This window comes from Arachis ipaensis, chromosome B9 (genome assembly GCF_059453495.1).
Source record: "Arachis ipaensis isolate K30076 ecotype BB chromosome B9, ASM5945349v1, whole genome shotgun sequence".
Taxonomy (NCBI): Eukaryota; Viridiplantae; Streptophyta; class Magnoliopsida; order Fabales; family Fabaceae; genus Arachis; species Arachis ipaensis.
In genome coordinates this window covers 7,804,015-7,825,993 of record NC_142444.1, presented here as the reverse complement: position 1 = coordinate 7,825,993, position 21,979 = coordinate 7,804,015, and the positions used below count along the sequence as shown (strand labels likewise).

The 21,979-nt window shown below is 33.4% G+C and overlaps 3 protein-coding genes and 1 long non-coding RNA gene across 8 annotated transcripts; 2 read left to right on the top strand and 2 right to left on the bottom strand.

The window, feature by feature from the left end:
- Positions 1 to 797: 797 nt before the first annotated feature.
- On the top strand, positions 798 to 9,070 carry LOC148543653 (uncharacterized). Of its 4 annotated transcripts, none has more exons than XR_015899843.1 (4): positions 798 to 1,178; positions 1,276 to 1,323; positions 7,039 to 7,163; positions 7,974 to 9,070. It is a non-coding gene; the product is annotated as an uncharacterized LOC148543653 (long non-coding RNA). The 4 variants fall into 4 exon arrangements; XR_015899842.1 differs by having other exon boundaries at positions 6,183 to 7,163; XR_015899841.1 differs by lacking the exon at positions 7,974 to 9,070 and having other exon boundaries at positions 7,039 to 7,795.
- On the bottom strand, positions 1,529 to 5,420 carry LOC107614884 (G-type lectin S-receptor-like serine/threonine-protein kinase SD1-1). 2 transcript variants are annotated; one of them, XM_021111723.2, is made up of 7 exons: positions 3,999 to 5,420; positions 3,277 to 3,381; positions 3,006 to 3,151; positions 2,717 to 2,927; positions 2,357 to 2,594; positions 2,130 to 2,280; positions 1,529 to 2,035 (listed from the first exon to the last, which is right to left on the bottom strand). In XM_021111723.2, the coding sequence occupies exons 1-7, from the start codon at positions 5,290 to 5,292 to the stop codon at positions 1,730 to 1,732; spliced, it is 2,451 nt and encodes an 816-aa protein (XP_020967382.2). In that variant the 5' UTR covers positions 5,293 to 5,420; the 3' UTR covers positions 1,529 to 1,729. The 2 variants fall into 2 exon arrangements, with proteins under 2 accessions (XP_020967382.2, XP_088355829.1); XM_088499703.1 differs by lacking the exons at positions 3,006 to 3,151; positions 3,277 to 3,381; positions 3,999 to 5,420 and having other exon boundaries at positions 1,539 to 2,035; positions 2,357 to 2,577; positions 2,699 to 2,888.
- Positions 6,961 to 10,131, bottom strand: LOC148543652 (G-type lectin S-receptor-like serine/threonine-protein kinase At4g27290). The gene is made up of 7 exons (XM_088499704.1): positions 8,844 to 10,131; positions 8,477 to 8,584; positions 8,204 to 8,343; positions 7,900 to 8,110; positions 7,557 to 7,794; positions 7,330 to 7,480; positions 6,961 to 7,237 (listed from the first exon to the last, which is right to left on the bottom strand). The coding sequence occupies exons 1-7, from the start codon at positions 10,129 to 10,131 to the stop codon at positions 7,022 to 7,024; spliced, it is 2,352 nt and encodes a 783-aa protein (XP_088355830.1). The 3' UTR covers positions 6,961 to 7,021.
- A 2,411-nt stretch (positions 10,132 to 12,542) lies between these two features.
- Positions 12,543 to 20,031, top strand: LOC107618274 (Nucleotidylyl transferase superfamily protein). The gene is made up of 11 exons (XM_016320289.3): positions 12,543 to 13,131; positions 13,238 to 13,357; positions 13,782 to 13,967; positions 14,233 to 14,350; positions 15,258 to 15,344; positions 16,265 to 16,357; positions 17,441 to 17,521; positions 17,995 to 18,066; positions 18,266 to 18,334; positions 18,525 to 18,635; positions 19,713 to 20,031. Exons 1-11 carry the CDS (start codon positions 12,881 to 12,883, stop codon positions 19,761 to 19,763), a joined length of 1,239 nt encoding a protein of 412 aa, XP_016175775.1. The 5' UTR covers positions 12,543 to 12,880; the 3' UTR covers positions 19,764 to 20,031.
- Positions 20,032 to 21,979: the final 1,948 nt, after the last annotated feature.

Below are 21,979 nucleotides of genomic sequence, written 5' to 3'. Positions count from 1 at the left end.
CCAATATGACTTTAATTCTTTTTGTCTAAACTAAATTTCAAATAACATATTATAAAAAAACTAAAAACTAAAGTAATTTATTTTTTAATTAATTAACAATAATGCTAGGAACCAAGATGGTTCCACTAAAAAATTAGCCAAATGTCTCTGGGTGAATTCAAAACCTCTACGTAGATGGTGCTTATGCTAGACATTAAGATGTTTTTTTTTTTTTTTGTAAATTAGATGGTTCTAAATCTGTTTTCTGATTTATCATGTTTTAGGCATTTGGAGAGAGAATGAGGGTGTGAAACATTTTAATAAGCAATATTTTAAATCATAAATAAATAAAACTAATTACTATATTTATAATTAATTAAGTTGTTTCAGCTGTTTTAGAGTTGGTTCCATATACTTTTTCATTAATTAAACAGAAAAGACTATAATATAGATCGAAGTTAGTCTTTTTTATTAGATTTTTTTTTGTATTTTCATTATTTTATGTATTCTTTACAAAAAAAATATATAAAGATACTAATAAAAAATATAATTTATTTATTTTTTAATACTTTTATTATTTTTTATAATTATATTTTTTAAATTTTTTATATAAAAAATAAAATAAATTACACTTTTAGAAATTGTTATTTTAAGTTGGCAGAGACTCGCCAAGAAGCAATAGCTCAAATGACATAGTCTCTCCATACTCAATTAAAAAGTTGCGAGTTCGAGTCTCCATATCTTCCATAAAAAAAGAAGAAGAAGAAGAAGAAGAAGTTGGCAGAGACTCACATTCATGCCAAGGTGACAAGGTCAACCACCATACCCACAACCCACACCTAAATTTTGGTTCTCACTTCTCAGCTGCCAATTGCATACAACAGGACAGGACAGCATCAATAAAAACGGTGGTGGCTTGGGTTTGGAATACTCGGTTATAAAACGTATTAAAAAAATAAATAAAAAATGACTTCCTCAATTAAACTATTTCATGAATCAGTATCCATGCGGCTCCACATTAAACTATTTCTATTTCGTTTAGATGCAACCTCATTTGTATTTGTAACCACTTGTGGCTCCAAAAATCCGCTGAGTAACTTTATATGAGATGGTATTATCAGTTCAAGCAGCTGCTAGTCTGCTACAGTCTCTTATTTATGATTTTCAGGCAAATCCGAAGCATTCCAAATTTTGTGGCGGTAAAATTAGATATCATCTTTTCCCCAAATTGACAAATTTCCTCTTAATTTTTGTTTTTTCGGGACTACATTTCATGTGTTAGTTATTTTTCTGTAGGTTGAATTTCTGTTATAAGAATCAGCAAAGATTCAGTTCTCAATGGAGGTAAGTTCTGTTTCTTGATGTCTTGATTAACGATTTGTTGTGTCGCATTGCTCCTGCGTTTTGTCTTAAAAAATGGAATTTTTATTTGTTTATTTATTTGGTTTAAACTGCATAAGATAGGATAAGAATCAATTAACCCCTGCTACATAAATTAAAAGAATTAACTTTTGAGATGGGATAAGATTTCATCAAACATACCTTAAAATGTACAGAACTTTTTGTTTATTCCACACAGGTGTTAGGATATGTTAAAATTTTGAACACAAAAGTAGAAATCCGGAGCAAATATATTGAATCTAGGACTATAAAAGCTCATTAACAATAGCCTATTCTGCACTGCATGCTAGAATAACCTGATTATTCCATATAATAAGATAAAATCATGTCACTCTCTTGCGTCCATATACTATCTTGCATTTAACAATGTCATGGAAATTTCGTTGGCTGAAAACGGTGTGCTGTTTCCCAACACAGTGTCTGCTTCAATTGTAACACCTCTTTCAATATAAAAACCAGGGACCTTTGGCTTGGGCAACAATTTCTCACCATTTAGCATTAGGACCACAGATAACATGTCTGGTCGGTCTTCTGGTCTTTGTTGCACGCATAATAGGCCCACTTGTATGCATCTTATGACTTCAGAATGGGTGCATCCCTTTAACAATTCATCCAATAGCTCCAATGGTCTGTCATCAGTCCATAATCTCCATGCCTAAAGTATTGGAAATTAGAATATTAAATTAGAAAAGAAGAAATCTGAATTAGATTATTTAGTTGGTATAGTTAAGTCAAGTCATTTTGCTTACATGTCCAAGAAGATTAAGGTAGTTTTCCGGGTCGGAGAATTCCCTGTTCTTCTTTCCACTTAACAACTCTAGTACTATCACACCATAGCTAAACACATCGGACTTCATTGAGAATTGCCCATGTACTGCATACTCAGGAGGCATATAACCACTGAAAGCACAATTTGAAACCAAAATTAATACAAATGCAATCATAAAGGACCAAGATTAGATTGAATCTTACTTACTATGTTCCAGCTATCCTGTTTGTGTTAGCCTCCACTTGATCGCCTAAGAATGTTCGTGCCAAGCCAAAGTCTGATATTTTAGGATTCAAATTTGCATCCAGCAAAATGTTGCTGGTTTTTAGATCTCTATGAATAATTCTTAATCTAGAATCTTGATGAAGATAAAGAAGTCCACGAGCAATGCCGCTAATAATGTTGAAACGTTTAGGCCAATCTAGCAACTTCCTTCTAATTTCATCTAAAAATCAAGTAGACATGCTTAGTTTACCACTTGTAGAATTCAAAACTACACAAACTATACATATGAAATATTAATATTGTCACAAATATTTTAGAATATACAGTAGAAAAGGGTCCTACCAGAAATGAAGTAGTCCAGGCTTTTGTTCGGCATGTATTCATAGACCAATATTTTTTCTACTCCTTGAATGCAAAAACCAAGAAGCTTCACAAGATTACGATGCTGAAGTTTGGCTATCAACGCCACTTCAGTTTTGAACTCTTCCAACCCTTGGCCAGACTTTTTTGAAAGTCTTTTTATGGCTAACTCTTGCCCATCAGTCAATGTACCCTGAAAAGTAATCATTAGCACCATTAGAGTTTCTTTAAAGGAAATAGAAACTGATGAATTCTTTTTTTACTATTTCACCTTGTATACTTCTCCAAAACCACCTTCTCCAAGTTTGTTACTGCTTGAAAATTTTTCGGTAGCTTTAGCTAAGACTGAGAAATTGAATGCTGGTAGATCAATATCTTCTTGCATCTGTTTTTCTCTGTAAATTATTTTTCTTGTCCCTAATTGATTGGAAGACAACAGTCAATAATAGCTGAGGGTCTATAACAAACAACTTCCATATTTTGTTTTCTCTATTTTTTCGGTATTTATGGCAGATGGCAAATTAACTCATAAGGATATCTACCTGGATGTATAATCATTATGCTGACACATGTGATTAATCCGAAAATAATCACACCAACTGCAATTCCTACCTTCTTTTGCTTGATGTTTCCATGGCCATTAGCAGCTGCAATATTGTCAGAAAAATGTTGAACTTCATTACTCCCCAACTTAGTACAAAAGATTCTACTTTGACATAGGTTGTTCCACTTTCTTCAAATTTTGAGTGACTAATAAAGATAGTGTATTTATTCTAAAAATAATTACTATTTAACAACTAATATGCATTCATTGCATTGCTAATATAATAACAATAAGTACTACTCCTATTCCAAAAATTTCTGTGACTTTGAAACTTCCGTATATTAATAATTCAACATATTTAGGTACAATTTATACCAAAGAGGCTAGAAAATTCTTGTTACTGGAAGATCTTGTTTCAAGTACAGTATCCTCTCTCTTCTTAAGCATGGCATTTCAAGCTACAATACAAAAATGCTTAGTTTAACTCACCTTTCCAGTTTTCAAACTTACAAAACTACCCAATTCTACTTATAGTGTTTGTACTTTTGTTTCCAAAACCAAAAGTATAGTATGCACAAAATCTATAGGAGAGAAAATATTATCCAAACCATAGGTGAGACATAGCAATGGAATCCAAAATACTATTAGTTACCTTAGAATAATTCCAAAATCCACAATAAATCAAAATAGAGAGAAACTAAAGGGAGAAAAGAAAGGTACCCAATTCTGAAGAAGGGACTTTTAGGTAAAGGTCTTGACCCCCTTGTGAGAATTGTATAATGTCAGTAAGATTATGAAACCAAATTAGACAACCACTTCCTCCATTACGAATATCCAAACTTGAATATGCTGAACAAGAACAGTTTTTCAGGCAAAACTTTTGACATTCCTGGAGGTTCATTGTCTCACTATACCATGAAGAAGATGTGTCTGGCAATTTTATGCCTGTGTACCTCAAGAAGCCATTGGTGTTATTGCAACCCAGTGCAACCTTTCTCTCACAACCATTGGACCAATATGACATATTTTGTGGTTTAGGAAACTTGGGATTGGGAATATACCCTTTCAGACACTTGCATATTGCAACATTACTATCCACAATGCATATAGCATTTGAACCACAATAGGCATACCTTTCACACCCACCTTGGTTCGCAACCTGGGTAACTTGTACCTTGTTTCTTGTTTGGCTTGTCCAAACCAGATATTGTCCATTACCAGAAGGGTATTCTTTAAGTACTGTGAAAATGGAAGTATCAAGCATTTCAAACTCATAATACACCTCTTTTCCATTCAATACAAAATTGGATCTAAATGTTTGTGTGTTCTGAGATGGAGATCCAGTAAAATAAAGGCCATTCCATGATCCACCTCTGAAAGATATAAGAGATCCTTTCATTACCATTATTTGTGGATATCCTCTAGGATCAATTTTTATAGTATACTCTCCCACAGCAGGATCTTCTTCACTTTTCCAGCTTGATACATATTTTTCCTGACCAGTAACAAAGTTCCATCCAATCTTCATTCCAGGCATCAATGTATCACAAGGGTAATCAAAACTCTGCCACAAAAAGCTGCTGTTATAAATATTTTTCCCATTTGTCACTACAAGATTTCCCGAATCCAAAATCTGTGCAATTGAGTTACTCCAGGATTTGCTGGATATGTTGGACGACCAAACAGTGTTGTTTGTCTCATCAAGAAGCTGAAGAATCCCCATTTTGTTGAATTGCAAAACTCCCGACTTGTTGTGAAGGGGTCTTTCTCTGTTAGCTACCCACACAACTGTTGGATTTCCTGATGTATCTCTGTACCACACACCCAAATATCGACTTGTCGAAGTTCCGGGGCTGAAGAAACCAAGTTCAGAGCTTCCACCAGCTGAGACTAAAGATTCACCGTCTCGGATATATTGTGCCATTCCTAGGCTGTCTGATGAAGTGGTGGTTCTCATGCAGGACATGAGAAAGAACCAAATAACTAATGTTCTTAAATTATCCAGACCCATCATTGGTGATTTTCCTATTAGGAAGTAGGAGGATGAGTTTTAATGGTAGGATTTGCATTGTATTATTAGGAGGAGGATAGAATAATTTTATCATTGGGGGATCAAATATTAAAGTCTTTCCCTGTTAAAAAATAAGCATGTTCATGTGAGGAATCTTTCATTGTCCTCATCAAAGTCAAGTCAACTCTCAAATTACGTATTTGAAATGAAAATAGTATGGTTAGTATCAATCACACAAGTTTGAAATGAAATAAATAAGTTTATGTATAGTATATAGCCTTCCCAGGAAGGATTGGACTTTCAAGTGATGTGTTTCTTCTTATTATTTATTTCATAAGTTACTTGTGTATTTCTTAGCTAACCTTCAATGTATATTATTTTTACCCAGTCATATAAAATTTAAGAAATTCTAGGATTCTCGACCACCAATTCATAGTTGCTTCATTACTTATATAGTTTTGGTGAGCTATTTATTTATTGACAGTTGCTTTGGTACTCAATTTTTCCCCCAATTTTATAGGATTTTCAATGCTTTTAAAATATAATTTATAGTATTGTGAGTATAATAGAAATTCACCATCCAATATTTATTGTTATATTAGCAGAAGAGGTTAACTTAAATACACTATCCCAAAAGTGGTACAAACACAAACATCTTATTAAGTGAAAAAAATGTAAAATTATTTTCAAGGGTAACTGAATAGAAATGATGTGAAATAGCAAAGTTAATTTTGATGATGAAAATTGAAAAATCACTCTAGAATATCAACATGTAATTGGAACAAGGAAGCATGTTAATAGCAATAGTGAAGCTTGGTTATTTCTAGACTCAGAAGACCAATATTTTTCAATTTGTCAAAGTGATAAAACTGACATGTTGTAACCGTATGAAGATAAGCAAGCTGCAAAGGTTGACTTGGACAAAGATGTTTATCAACAATGTTACTTACTAGAACATGTTGGAATCATGGATGATTGAGGAGACGATGTGAACTTGGAAGCAATTGTAGTAAAACTCTTCAAAGACTACTTGTCAAACATAAGAGAAAGATCTAGCAACCATATTAGACTAAAAGTATGACTTTTATCATAACACCAAGGAAACAGTGTAAGATGATAAAAGCATGTTATTAGCTTTCACCGCCATTTATCTATTATAATAAATAGGTGGTACATAATAGGTGGTACATTATTTGCCCTTATATGTTAATTTTGCCATGAAAAACCTTGTGTTAGAATAAAAAACAATGTGATACCAAGAATGAATGTTGTAGGTGAGTGTCATAGAGAGAAAAATATTAGGTCCTTTCTATGAGTATCTTAGTGAGTTGGTAATCTCATTGTATAAGAGATAGTGTATGGTTTTTTCTTTCCTGTTTGAGAGTATTTTCTTATATAATTGTTATCTCAACATATAAAAGTGGAAATAATGTTGTCTCCTTATTTTTTGAGTGAATTGTAATTCTTTCACTTAGTCAATGTATCTTCCATATTTGCCAAATTATTTGTGCCAGTTACATGTATATCATTTCCAAATATTAGTTGTGTTACTCTGTTCTGTAACTTTGGTTACCTAACAAATTAGATTTTTTTCCGTCTTTTGAGACATTGTCCAAGTCATCATTTTAATTGTTGAATCATATAATACTGTAAAAATCATGTCTGCCATTGTGTTGGAAATTTGATTACAGTTTGCAATTTTCTAACAAAGAACCTTAATTGCTACACTCTTTCAATACAAAAATGCAGGAACTTTCGGCATGGGCAATGGTTTCTCACCATTTAACATTAGAATCACTGATGACATGTCTGGTCTATTTTCTGGTCTTTGTTGCACGCATAACAGACCCACTTGTATGCACCGTATGACTTCGGTAGGGATGCATCCTTCCTTTAACTCTTCATCCAATAGTTCTAGTGGCCTCTCATCTGTCCATAGTTGCCATGCCTGGAAAATCTTATAAATCAAATTAGTGAATTCAAAGAAATTTCAATTTTGCTATTTAATTTGGAGCTAGCTAGTTCTTTCATCTTGCTTACATGTCCAAGAAGATTAAGATTGTTTTCTGGGTCTGAAAATTCCCTGTTTTTTAGCCCACTTACCAACTCTAGTACTATTACACCGTAGCTAAAGACATCAGATTTTAATGAGAATTGTCCGTGCACTGCATACTCAGGAGACATATAACCACTGAAAGAACAAGTTGAAACAAAAATAAATATAAATGCAATTTAAAAAGACCATAATTAGGCTGAAAGTTGCTTACTATGTTCCAGCCACCCTATCAGTGTTAGCCTCGACTTGATCACATGAGAATGTTCGAGCCAACCCAAAGTCTGATATTTTTGGATTCAAATCAACATCTAGTAGGATATTGCTAGTTTTTAAATCTCTATGAATAACCCTTAGTCTAGAATCTCGATGAAGATAAAGAAGTCCTCGAGCAATACCACTAATAATGTTGAAACGTTTAGGCCAATCTAGCAACTTTCTTCTGACTTCACCTATCAAATTTGGTAGACATGCTTAGTAATAGTATATTACTTGTAGTAAGAATTATTGAAACTGCCACAAAGTTGCTTAGAATATATAGTAAAAGGAATTCTAACCAAAAACAAAGTAGTCCAAGCTTTTGTTAGGCATATACTCATAGATTAATATTTTTTCTTCCCCTTGAATGCAGTAGCCAAGAAGCTTCACGAGATTACGATGCTGAAGTTTAGCTATCAACATCACTTCATTCTTGAACTCTTCCGACCCTTGTCCAGATTTTTTAGAAAGTCTTTTCACAGCTATCTCTTGGCCATCTATCATCTTACCCTGAAAATTATAATAATAATACCAGTATTTAATTTCCTTAGTTTATTTTTCTTTTAAAGAAAATAGAAGTCCTTGACTAGTTTTTCATTCTACCTTGTATACCGGTCCAAAACCACCTTCTCCAAGTTTATTATTGCTTGAGAAGTTTTCAGTAGCTTTGGCTAAGAGTGAGAAATCAAATTTTGGTAGGTTGATATCTTCTTGTCTTTGCTTATGTCTGTTAAGTATTCTTGCTGGTTGGAGGACAACAATGAAAAAGAACTACCAGTCAAAGCCATTCAAAACTTGCACCTTTGTTTTCTTGTTTTTTTTTACTATTGGTTTTCACTTTTGTGGGTGCATGTGACATATTATGATAGTGTTTACCTGGATTTCTAATTATTGTTGTTATGGCGATGGATGTTGCTAATCCAAAAATGCTCACACCAACTGCAATTCCTATCTTCTTTTTATTCGTATTTCCATGGCTATTACCTGCAATATGATCAGAAAGAATGATAGAACATAAATGAGTTATTGAAAATGGCAAAAGTTGCATAGTTTGTTTAATTTCTTCAATTTGGCTAAAGTGATAAAAGGTGTGTGTAATCATTAGCTAACATAAATTATTGGAAAATCTGTTAATTTTGACATATTTTACAACCCTACTCTATTCAACTTATTTACCCTACAATAATCCAGTAGTCCAAAATAAATCAAACTGGAAAAGGAAAATGAACACAAGGAAAAGTACCTAATTCTGAAGCAGGGACTTTGATGTAAAGGTCTTGACCCCCTTTTGAGAATTGCATCATGTCAGTAAGATTACCAAACCAAAGTAAGCAACCACTTCCTCCATTGCGGATATCCAAATTTGCATATGCTGTACAAGAACAATTTTTGAGACATAACTTCTGACATTCTTCAAGGTTCATTGTCTCACTATACCATGAGGAAGATGTGTCTGGCAATTTCATGTCACTGTACTTCAAGAACCCTACTACATCATCACAATCCAATGCATCTTTTCTAGAACACCCACTAGACCAATCTGAGATGTACCATTTTTCAGGAAACTTTGGAGTGTATCCTTTTACGCAATCGCATGTTGCAACATCAGCAGCCATGCTACATACGGAATTTGAACCACACAAGGCATAACTTCCACAGGCATACTGCCCGCCGGTTAGGGAAACTTCAACCCGGCTCGTTGTTTGACTTGTCCAAGTCATAACTTGTGCATCTCCAGAAGGGTTTGTTTTGAGTATGGAGAAGATGGACCTATCAAGTATTTCAAACTCAAAATACACTTCTTTCGAATTCAACACGAAATTACGCTTAAGTATGCTCATGCCTTCAACTGGAGTTCCAGTAAAATAAATGCCATTCCATGATCCTATTCTACTAATTATAACAGAACCCTTCATTTGCATTACCTGTGGATATCCCCTAGGATCAACTCTTAGAGAATATTCTCCTACAGCAGGATCCTCTGTACTTTTCCAGCACGAAAGCGATCTGTCTAGGCCGGTAGCTAAGTCCCGGCCGAATTTCATCCCTGGAATATATGTATCGCATGGATAATCAAAACTCTGCCACAAAAAGCTTCCCTCCTTAGTATCTGGTACATTTTTCACCACAAGATTCCCTGAATCCAAGAGCTGTGCAACCGAGTTACTCAAGGCTTTGCTTGAGATGTTGGATGACCAAATGGTGTTGTTTGTGTCACTAAGAAGTTGAAGATCCCCTGTTTCTTTGAATATCAAAACACCTGACTTATTGTGAAGGGGTCTTTCTCTATTGGCCACCCACAAAATTGTGTTGTTTCTTGATGCATCTCTATACCACAAGCCCAAGTACCGGCGAGTCGAAGCTCCGGGGCTGAAGAAACCCACTTCAAAGCTTCCACCTGCCGAGACTAAAGTCTCGCCATCTCGAATATACTCACTCATTCTTAAGCTATCTTTTGAAGTGGTGGTTTTAAAGCAAGATATGAGAGAAAACCAAATGAGTAGCAACATTCTTGAGTAGTTGTTCATCATTTGTGTAGTTTTGAGTAGTGGATTCTTGTGAAGCTTACAAATAAATGCTCCAACATGAACGTTGTATTAATAATAAAAGAGAGGAAGAGAAAAATGACCGTGTCATGGGGGCAAAAACTGTTAAGGTCGTTCATTTTGTTTTTTCTTGGTACCAACGTGTTTCCTTTCCGAGTTAAAAGGAACTGTCCCCTGTCAAAAAGAACACAAAAAAGTGTTCTCTTTTCGGAAATACAAGTCTACGTAGAGCTTCTGCTTTCTTGCACATTGTAATTGGCAGAGTCTTTTTTGTTTAATGGATTTTATTTTGGAGTAATGTTATGGGTTCCGTAAAAGAAAAATGCTATGGCGAAAAGTGTTTCTCAATAAAGAGTGAAAATTATTTTTTAATAAAAAAAATAAATTCCCTTTATTTTGACCTCCCTAATGCACGATATAACTTTAGGAGTTATACATAGTTGCTTTGATCAATTCTTTCAATATTTTTGTTTATTCACACGGTGGTCGGTGTATATCTACTATTTAAGTTTGGAAAAATATATGAAATCAAGAGGTGATCAATCAAAAAATAAATAATTTAATTAATTTATAATTATATTTAATTAATTTTATTTATTTTTAATTTATAATATTTGATATTAATTACTTCTCACCCCAAATTAAAATTCTGAATAATATGTTAGAGAAATAGGGACGGAAATCACAGAACTTCCAACAATTTCGATTCTTAATATATAAAAAAATTTATAAAATATATAAAAGAATATCTATTTAGTATGAAAAAGAAACATTCTGATATTTAGTAGAAAAAACATGCTAATGCCTAAATCATTCAAATAGAGATTTTGGATTTACCAAAAAATATTTGGCTGATTTTTGGTTGATACCTCTTAATTCCCTAGCGCATTGTTGAGTTTAAGTTTTCATTACCCCACCTTGACCAAGTGATTACAACAACGGCTAATATGATAATTTACTCGTAAAATAATGATAAAATTATTCAAAATGCTAGATGTCCAAAATTTTTTCACAATCAAGTTTAATTAAAGTTTTTAAAAATAAAAATTTGTGCTACTTTCTCTTTCGATTAATAATCTTGCTGCTTTTTTTTTTTACGTTCCTTCTTCCTTTTTTTAATATTGTTGTCGTCGCTGTCATCATTTGATACACAAAACATAAAGTTTGGTATATAATACACAAATTTTAGTATATAGAACAAATTTTTTAAAGACCATATGCTTAAAACATTAACAACCAACCAATAAAATACGCATAACACAAATTTGTGCAAACAATACAAAAATTTTATTGCATAGTATAAAATTTTTTATGTGTAGGATAGAAATTATTGGAGAATTACATTCCTAAAATATTAACTCACCAAATTAACAAAATACGTTCGCAGCAAAAGTTTGTGTGTTATGTGTAAAAATTTTTGTACTATAATAAAAATATTTATACTACATCGATAGGTTTGTTATGTGTAAAATTTTGTGTGTTATGCTTTAAAAATTTATGTACTATATCAATAAATTTTTGCGTTCTCTAACAAAAATTTGTGTGATGCAAAAAACATGAAGAGAAAGAATAATATTGTATGCACAATTTTTTTTAGCTAATCTCTCCACCAATATGGTTAGATTTAATTACAAAAAATTTGTATACTTAATATTACTCTAAAATTATAATTTTACCAACTTAAGAATTGCTATTAGCTAAAGACCTTCAAAATCCAAATTTTTCGTGGAGTTCATTCAAGATAAAACCAAGAAAAATAGTTTGTTTGGGTGAACTTATAATTTTTTTTATTTTTTTAAAAAAATAAAAATAATTTTATATTTAAATATTTTATATAAAAAAACTTATTTATTTATTAATTATATTTAAATATAATAAAATAAAAGTATTTATTTATTTATTATGTAAAAAATATTTTTAAATTAATTTTTTAAAAAATATAAATTATAATTTTTAAAAAAATAATTTTTTAGTTTTTAGTATTTTTTTATTACTAAAATTTATCAAATACACTAAAAAAATTTTAAAAAAGATTTTTTCTATCCAACTTTTTTCTATCGATAGAAAAAAAGCTTTTTTCAATTTGAATTGACTTTTAAAAAATATTTATTTGTTTAAAAATATTTTTTTAACAAATAAAAATTATTTTATATTTAAATATTTTTTTAAATTTCAAGTATTAAAAATATTTTTTATTTTTATTTTTTAAAAAATAAGGTATCATTAATTAAAAAATAATAATTTATTTTTTAATAAAAATATTTTTTTTAAAGAATATAATCAAATAAATTTTAAATTGAATAAAAATATTTTATTAAAAAAATACTTTTTCCAATCCAAATCAACCTTTAATTGCCTTCAAACAAGCACAAATAACAAGAAGAAACAGTAACTTTGGATCACTTCATATTCGAATTTACTTAAAAAATTATTTGTACTTCTGCAACAAATTAAAGATGGAATAATTACATAAGAAAATAATAATTTCGGCATTGAACTACAAAACGGCATTTCCCAAATCCCCTCACCCTAAAATCCATCTCCTCCTTCTCCTCAGTCCTTTACCACTCCCAGTTGCAGCACCTCCTGCCTCCGACAAGCCACGCCCATCCTTATTGCCGGTGGCAGCTACATTTCTCCACCAGATAAGCGGAGCACTTACTAGCTCTCTCTTGCCGGCACCGATCAATCACTGCCGCCGGCAACTTCTCCCGACCCAAGGAACAACCGAGAAATGGCACCACCACCGGCAGCGGCAGAACAAATAGAGACCACGACGACGACTGCCATACATGAGGAAGATGATGGTCAAGTGGTGAATCCATGGGAGGTTTCAGCCAAAGACGGCGGCAAGATTGACTACGATAAGCTCATTGACCGCTTCGGTTGCCAGAGGCTCGACCACGCGCTCATCCAGCGCGTTGAGCACCTCACTTCTTGTCCCGCTCACGTCTTCCTCCGCCGCGGCGTCTTCTTTGCTCACCGGTACTTGTTCTGTCATTTTGTCTCGGTGATGAGATGAGCAATTGAATACGATGTCGTGATTTGTGTTTTCATCGTGTTTGTTTCAAACTTCTCTAATTTTTGGCAGTGATTTTGCTGAGATTTTGGATGCGTATGAAAGAGGCGATAACTTTTACTTGTATACTGGGAGAGGACCGTCCTCCGAAGCTTTGCATTTGGGGCATTTGATTCCCTTCATGTTCACCAAGTAAGGTGCATTTGAAATCATTGTTATTTGAAAAGATTCTGTTAGTTTGACTTGGATATTTTTTGTGGAATGGAACTAATCTTTAATGGGCATCAAAGTAGTTTATTTTTATGTTAGAATTGTGTCTTTCATGGGAATGGAAGTTTTGCAATATGTTTTTTTATAGCTTATGTGGTTCAATGCACATTGAATGATACATAACTAAGGGCCCTCCTTTGGTTTGGGATCACATACTAAGAATTAATTTGTCATCATAGAGTCATCTTATTTTATTACTTGAAGATCCATAAATTATATGATAGAAGTGTTTTATAGTGAAAGGGAATAAAATTTGTGTACTTGGAATTATATGCAATGTGAGTGAAGATGAGTCAATTATTTTAGTTGGTGATGGGTGGTTGTTGACTTAGTGGAAAACATGTAGGTATTTGCAAGATGTTTTCAAGGTTCCTCTGGTTATACAACTTACTGATGATGAGAAGTTCTTGTGGAAAAATCTTACTGTTGAGGAGTGCCAGAGACTTGCAAGGGAGAACGCAAAGGACATAATTGCTTGTGGTTTTGACATTTCAAAGACATTCATCTTCGCTGATTTCAATTATGTTGGTGGGTGAGTGAGTTTTATAAATGCAAGATTTTCTTGTAAACAGAATTTTCAAGTGTGCTTTCTTATACTTCAGGAACTTCCTGTCTGATTAATGTTTATGCCATTACAAATTTGATGTAAATGAGGAGCTGAATTTGACCTGGAGACTGAATGCTACCTTCTAAGAGCAAATTTGATGTTGGAACTAAAAAATAAGAATTTCATGTTTTCTACTTCAACAATACCAGTTAGTATGTGTAACTGTATATACTATAATTTCCCTTTCCAGTGCCTTCTACAAGAACATGGTAGAGGTTGCAAAGCGTGTGACGTATAACCAGGCTGTTGGCATTTTTGGTTTCACTGGGGAAGATCATATTGGAAAAGTTAGCTTTCCACCTGTGCAGGTATAGTCTAGTTATTCGTTCTGTTGTATGTGGCCCGTTTTATATCTCGCATTTATTAATTATGGTTTTTCTGTTGCTGTAGCTTTAGCTATTAGAGTTGGTTTCCTAATATTTAACTTTAATTTTTAACTTATACATAATAATAATAATGATATGTCTGATCCCTAAACTGATTTAGCTGAATGAATTCATTTACCACTAAATAATTTGCTTACCATGAAAGGTTCTCATTATTTAGAGTTTGTGCATTCTTAGCATTTCGCCTCCAGTATCGGGGTTTTGAATGTCCTATTTGACAACTAAATTATATGTAAATGTCCTATTTGAAGGCCTAACACAACCTTCCTTTTTTATTTGTGCTTGGGACAAACTATGAAACATAAGCAGAGTTATTAAACTATATGTAAATAAGAAATTAAAATTGTTCACAAGCATTGAGTGTATGTTTATAATATTATAGGGGTTAGGGTTTCATTTCAGTAATACGTGGTTCACAGTTCACACCATCATATAAATTTGTACAAAATGCTTGAACAATTCAGCTATTGCTAAATCATTCCGAGTATTTTGAGTTTCTTATTGACAACTCACATGGAAAGGTGAATAATTAGTTAATTACTATTTTTAGACATTATATTTCATGTCATTGAATGAACAATAGAAGAGCATAAACCAAATGTTGAGTAACATAAATTTATGGACATGAAATAGATCTATATCTAGAACGGACAAAATATGAATTTATACACAGTTGTTGTGAAATTTTTTGTACTTTTACAAGTTATATTCTAGTGTAACTTCATTGTAATTTATGGTCAGTTGCTTTTTCTGTTCTTTTTCATTCAATTATCATGCAAACATAAAGTTTTTACTTTAAAATGATTGAATTGCTTCATCTGTTTTTCAGGCAGTTCCATCATTCCCCAGTTCCTTTCCTCACCTATTTTCTGGCAAGGAGAATCTCCGTTGTTTAATTCCATGCGCAATTGATCAGGTTCACTATTCTTGATGCCCTTTGTATGCAAATTCTCATGTTTATATATATATATAAACTCTTTTGTTTAATTTGTGTGGATAGATGAATTCACATGTTGATTTAATTTGAAATTAACTAGTATGGAGATTGGGGGAAAAAAAAAAAAGAGGGCTTCATTTGGCTTCCGGCAGTTACTTTTTTTATTTTTGTGGTTTAAGAGAAAAGAATATATTTGATTGAACGAAAAGTAGTATTAAACAAGGGTACAACTCGAGGGAATTCACATAACACTGATATCTGGAGAATCAGGGATTTTTAGACCTAAAATCTGCAACATATGGTTTGTATTTATGCTATCTGGACAATGGACATGACCTTAGAGAGCTTTAGATTACCAGTGAGGAAAGCCAGAAGACTCAACCATCAAAACTTCCTACCGTAAGATGAGTGGAATTCCAGGAAAAAATGGAATTTTGAGCAGATTAAGAACCCTAAGATGGATGAATTAGGTAAAGAAGATAAATTATACCGGTCAATAAAGCCTGCTGACAATCACAGTCCTTATTTAAATTCAGTTAGCTTCATTTGCTTTTCTTATTATTTTATCTCGGACAAGTGAATACTTTAGGAGATATGATTACTCATCCTGCAAAAACATTTTGCAAAGGAGAGAAGGGATAAATTATATTAGCTCGTAGAGTTTTGTTATGCCCTTTGCATTTTTAATGCTACTACTTAAATAAGTAGCTAATATTATGAATCTATCTTGAATAATTATTTTCTTAGAATGACCTAATAATTTTGCCATCATGTCATAAAACTTTCTCGGTGAACATCAGGTTCTTGTTCCTGGTATCATGGGGTCTCACTCACTAGTTTGCATGTGCATTTTAATGTTACCCATCTTTTGTAATGGCTATTCTTTATGAAACATTCAGGATCCTTATTTTAGAATGACGAGAGATGTTGCTCCTAAATTAGGATATCACAAGCCAGCCTTGATTGAATCATTATTCTTCCCTGCGCTACAGGTATTGTTATGCTGCAAAATAATGCTACTTTATTGAATTGATCAAGCACAACTAAAGTTTTGCATTTTTGTGTATATGTGCAATTTTCTTTTAAATGTGATTTTGCGTTATTTTTCCATGAGCGTGAGTCATGTCTGCTAATGACGTGGAGTTGCTGCTAATCTACATTTGTCCCTGTATTCAACTTTCCCATTTCCTAAGAATCAAGAAGCACGAAAGAGGGAGTCGTGACTTCCTTGTGCTATGATGATCAGACTTTGCCAGGAAACAACAGTGATACTGAACTTAATTAGTTCTGACATCAGTGAATCTGAATTATGGATGAGAATGGATAATGAAGTGAAGAGGAGGAGTTGACTGAGATAAGCTCAGCAAGTTGAGTGATTGTACTGTGAGGGCAGCGTATGTAAAATAGCAAGGAATTTTAAAGGGGAGGGACGAGAGATCTATACCAAGATATGGGAAGGTTCTCTAATGAGAGTATTATTACTAAAGCATTAGGGAAGAGGTAGGAAAATACTGGGAAAGACTTGGCTGGTGCTGAGCTCCTCTAACTGCCCTGAGACTGCTTTCTTTTCTTGTTTTCTTGTATCTCAGGCTAATCCATACTGTTATGGTCTGTTTTCATCAATTTACAGCATTTTCTTCATTTCACGGTTTTATTTACCAACCACTCATCAACATCATTTTCGGTTATCCTGAATATGGAAGGCACGGTGGGATTCCAAATTCTGGTCCTTAATCCTGAAATTGCTTTTCATTGTATTTGTGGGAATGACTGCATTCCAGAAAGGCCAGAATGCCTGAGTATGTTTATTTGAAACTTTTTTATGAAAAATATCAAAGCAATAGGAAAAGTGAATGCAACTACACTTGAATGTAAGATTGCTATACCATCCAGCATAAGCAAAACAAAGTCCTCTTATTGATCTATGTTTTCTATTGGTGAGAATTTCATGAACTCTTATTGGAACATATCATCATCTTTTGTAGGCCTTGAAATTTTTACTCTGAGAAAACTCTTCTATGCGATTGCTTTTTTGCGTGGTTGTCCTTAGCTTTATTAGAGTTGAATGCTTGCAGGGGGAAACAGGAAAAATGTCTGCCAGTGACCCCAATTCCGCAATATATGTGACTGATTCAGCAAAAGACATAAAGAACAAGGTTTGGTCCTAAGATACTCTCTTTATGTTTTCTGCACTGCTCTACTGTTTACATTTAACTGTTGTAGTGTTTATTCTTTGAATTGCTTTTTTGATGAAGAATCTCGAGTTTGTATCCTATGTTGTGTATATGCAAGATATTAAGAGGTTCTGCATTCATTTCCTTTGATTGTATTCATTTTGACTCATTACCAGTCGCCATATCAATCACTAATTCCCCTTCCGGCGAATCTTGCTGCGGCTCACTTGATGATTAGAAAGTTTAACAGTCACCATATCAATCACTAAATTCCCTTCCAGTAAATCTTGCTGCAGGTCACTAGATGATTAGAAAGTTTAATATTAGTCCCTTCGTCCTACAGTACTTTTGTTTTTGTCTATCTTGACAAGCATCAAATTTCCCTCCCCCTGACCCTGTTTTGTTTTCTGGTTGCTTACCTTCACTACAAACTGTGTATTTGTGGCTCTTTGCAGGTAAACAAGCATGCATTCTCTGGTGGTCAAGATTCTATAGAGAAACATAGGCAGTTAGGGGCAAATCTTGAGGTAATGAAGTTCTGATTGCTTTCTTCTGATGATTAATATGCTGGTTTACGTGTCAATTTGTGGACATAACATTGTTCAGAAAAGGGCTTAAAGACCCCTTCCAATTCTCTCTTTTCCGTACAATGAATTCCTTCTCCTATCTCTGTTGCTCTTTTCTTCTAATTGTAGATCAATAATCTTGACATGTTAAATTATTCAGGTAGATATACCAGTCAAATACCTTTCATTTTTCCTAGAAGATGATGCAGAACTTGAACACATAAAGAAGGTCAGATTTCTATTCCTTGTCCTAAGGGATTGTTTTGGGTTTTGGAGGGGAGGAGAGTAAGGGAAGGTTTGTAATGTAAATTTTATGCTACAAGCCCTCCACTTCCAAACTCACAAGTAACAAACAACTCCTAAATTGTATTTTATGAGCAGCAAAATGAGTTCTACTCTGACAAGTTTTCCTCTCATAGGAGTATGGGGCTGGACGCATGCTTACTGGTGAGGTGAAGCAGCGCCTAATTCAAGTTTTGACTGAACTCGTAGAGAGACATCGTAGGGCTCGTGCTGCCGTGACGGATGAGGTTTGCATTCTTCACTATTAAATGTTCGCAAAGATGTGCTCATGCTGAAAAATAGGACAAAAGAATACATGGGGCAACTAAGTTGAAGTCTCAGTGGTTGATTACAATGTTGAAACACTGCATGTGCATAGATTATTCAAGTAATTGAGTTATGAGATGAATGTCATCTTCGTAAGGAGAAGTGAACAAATGAACCAAATTTCACTTTTCAAACACAGATCAAGATAGGAATGGTATCCAAAGAATCTCCTATGGAGGGTTTAACCCGGTAAATTAAAAAGCAAAGTTTAGTCAAGTAAACATCGTAATCCAAAAGGAAAAAAAGAATGAGTTTAAATTAACTAGTCAAAGGATCTTGAAGCCTGCCATTTATAGTCAAGTTTGTCTAGAGTTCTTGAATGCCTTTAAACGAACTAGTGAAAGGATCTTCAAGCCCTGCTCTTTATGAACATCAATTTTGTCTAAGTTCTTGAATGGGTTTAAACAAACTAGTCAAAGGATCTTCAAGCCTGTTCTTTATGAACATCAAGTTTGTCTAGAGTTCTTATATTGGTTTAGGTATTGGGTCCTACTGCATTATTGTGGGCTGTAGGGCACTTCACACGCTGCAGTCCAAGTGGAGCTGTGCTCCATGCTTCAACTCTTCCACGAGTCTTACTCGTTGAGTAAGCTTCACCCATGCTAGTTTGATATCCAAATCGATCAATTTCAAAAAAAGCAAAAGGTATTTCAGAAGTTGATAGAACACTTCTACAAGTTTACAGCTAGTCAGCTAGTATGAGGTTATGGATCCAATGCCTAACCAAATGAAAACTACGACAAAACAGGATGTCAATGCATCAAACAAAGCATAAATAACTTGAATTTCTTTGTTATCAGATTTCACGTTCTTTAAAGTCTGCCAGATTATGTTTTTCGGTTGGTAATTTCTTTATTGATGTGTTCTCTAGTCTGATGAAACTGTTGAAGATTTTAAGGACGAAGTGTCCTTGCTCTATAAACATTTGTTTGTTTGTTATTATTCATACAGTGCAAAAATAAATTGTCATGTATTTTGGGTTCTGTAATTTCTTTCAGATGGTGGATGCATTTATGGCTGTGAGACCACTTCCCCACATGTTTGGCTGACGTTCCCTTATGTTATCTGCCCAAATATGAGATCAGTCGCTGAATTGCTATTCAAAAGTTGATCGTTTTTGTAGAACTTTTGTATTTCGTTTTTGTTATATATAGACATTCTACTTTCAAATGTTATTCTTATAATCTTATCTATTACTGTTCGATTAACCCGGAGTTTAGCGACCTTGAGTTAACCAACTCGAGAATCTAGATTACTTTTTAAAGTTTTTGTTAAACTTGAACAGCTATTAATGTTGACTGTCATAATTTTGGACAATTTTCTCCAATTGTCATGATGCTTGTTAATAGTAACACAGAAGAAAAAGGAAATATTAGGCATTAAAGGTGAATTTTAGTTACATACTTCGCCCAACTGCATAATGTGATGAAGCAGATATCCATGTGCAACCTTATATAACTACGGATTTATACTGATTGGGCTAAACCTCTGCAGCGCCTTGCAATATCATGCAAAGTTTTGCAATCCAATTTGCAATCAACTGTTGTCACATTATCTTCGTATATGAACTTCTAACTGATGTGCTACAACGGGAACCAAGGATTATCAAAAAATCTTTACGGCCTTTGAGGCTAGGATGAACCTTCAGAGCGTTGTAGATGTCTGTCCGTTGGTGTGCCTTCCAAATTACTTTGGCGGACCATCCAACTGCTTCTCTAGCGGCTCTATGTCTAAGTTTGTTGATATATCCCAAAAATTCCTTGCCCAATTCACGACACAAATTGTGAAGGCTAAACACTATTAATGGTGCAACGTAATGATGAATCTACAAGAAAGTACCTTGACAAGTTGAATGGTGCATGTCTCGAGATTGATGGCCTCACGGACTCCATCTCTCTGCTTGACAAACGATCTAGTGAACAAAGATTTTCATAAACATCTAATCACCAAACCAATTTGGACTATACATAAGATCCAAAAGGTCGCCAGGGAGAAGTGAGTTAGGTTGTAGTAGCCAATAAAAAGCAAAATGCTAACCTGTCTCATCATCTTAAGCTATCTTTTGAAGTGGTGGTTTTAAAGCAAGACATGAGAAAGAGCCAAGAATAGCAACATTCTTGTGTAGTTGTTCATCATTTGTGTAGTTTTGAGTGGATTCATGTTATGCTTACACAAATAATGCTCCAACATGAACGGTGTATTAATAATAAAAGAGAAGAGAAAAATAACCGTGTCATTGGGGCAAAAACTGTTAAGGTCGTTTTTTTTTTTTCTTGGTACTAACGTGTTTCCTTTCCGAGTTAAAAGGAACTGTCCCTTGTCAAAAAAACACAAAAAAGTCTTCCCTTTTCGGAAAAACAAGTCTACGTAGAGACTCTGCATTCTTGCATGTTATAAGTTGCAAAGTGCAGCCGAAGCATGGGTCAGATGGCAATTTTGTTTGCCTCCCATAGAGCTGCACCAGGTTCAAATCCTCATGGAGGAATATAGAACCATTTATGTGTATCCCTATGTAGTGTGTGAGTGTGTAATGCATTGGGGGCTGTCCAATCCATTTGACAAAAAAAAAAAAAGTTGCAAAGTCTTTTTTTTTTATGGATTTTATTTTGACCTCCCCCATGATAAAACTTTAGGAGTTGGACTATATTACGTATATATTAAAATCAAGTACTAAAATTAACTATTAGTATGAAATATATGTATATCTATCTACTTTTTAAGGTTTTATTATCCCACCTTGATCAAGTGATCACAATACTGGAAGATACATGATATGTTGATTATACAGTTATGTCTTGATTTGCAATTTTAATACTGAATGTTTTCTTTCTATCTTAACACCATTGAATAACAGAAAAATTGAAGATTAAATCCAATCTAATATTAATCTATAATACTTCATTCTGTTGTTTTTTAGAATATTATATTTTACGTCTTGTCGTGCTTATTTAAATAATTCCGTATTACATTACTAAAAATGTAACTAAGATAAATAAATGTTTAATAATTTAGTTGAGATCATTCTATTTCAAATGTTTACTTTATAAGGCAAAGAATTATTTCATATTCATGTTATTTTAAAAGATTATTTCTAATTCGTGTAATTCGGTAGGTTTAGTAATTGTAGAGATGTAAAAATAATCTAAATTATTTTTGTAAATAAACATGTTAATAGTTGAACTTTGGTACATGGTATACGAATCAGGAACCACCAGATAAAATGATAATACAAATGGACAAATGTTCTTTTATTAAAGAAATAATA

What these genes read in the sequence shown, in the direction of transcription:
- LOC148543652 (XM_088499704.1), bottom strand. Translation starts at nt 10,131, where the DNA reads ATGATGAACAACTACTCAAGAATGTTGCTACTCATTTGGTTTTCTCTC. An exon ending in GTTTTGGACCGGTATACAAG is followed by an intron (nt 8,111 to 8,203) that starts GTAGAATGAAAA and finishes TATAATTTTCAG; the next exon opens with GGTAAGATGATAGATGGCCA. An exon ending in CTTGGACTACTTTGTTTTTG is followed by an intron (nt 7,795 to 7,899) that starts GTTAGAATTCCT and finishes CAAATTTGATAG; the next exon opens with GTGAAGTCAGAAGAAAGTTG.
- LOC107614884 (XM_021111723.2), bottom strand. Translation starts at nt 5,292, where the DNA reads ATGATGGGTCTGGATAATTTAAGAACATTAGTTATTTGGTTCTTTCTC. An exon ending in CATAATGATTATACATCCAG is followed by an intron (nt 3,152 to 3,276) that starts GTAGATATCCTT and finishes CCAATCAATTAG; the next exon opens with GGACAAGAAAAATAATTTAC. An exon ending in CCTGGACTACTTCATTTCTG is followed by an intron (nt 2,595 to 2,716) that starts GTAGGACCCTTT and finishes CTTGATTTTTAG; the next exon opens with ATGAAATTAGAAGGAAGTTG.
- LOC107618274 (XM_016320289.3), top strand. Translation starts at nt 12,881, where the DNA reads ATGGCACCACCACCGGCAGCGGCAGAACAAATAGAGACCACGACGACG. An exon ending in ATTCCCTTCATGTTCACCAA is followed by an intron (nt 13,358 to 13,781) that starts GTAAGGTGCATT and finishes GAAAACATGTAG; the next exon opens with GTATTTGCAAGATGTTTTCA. An exon ending in TTAGCTTTCCACCTGTGCAG is followed by an intron (nt 14,351 to 15,257) that starts GTATAGTCTAGT and finishes TCTGTTTTTCAG; the next exon opens with GCAGTTCCATCATTCCCCAG.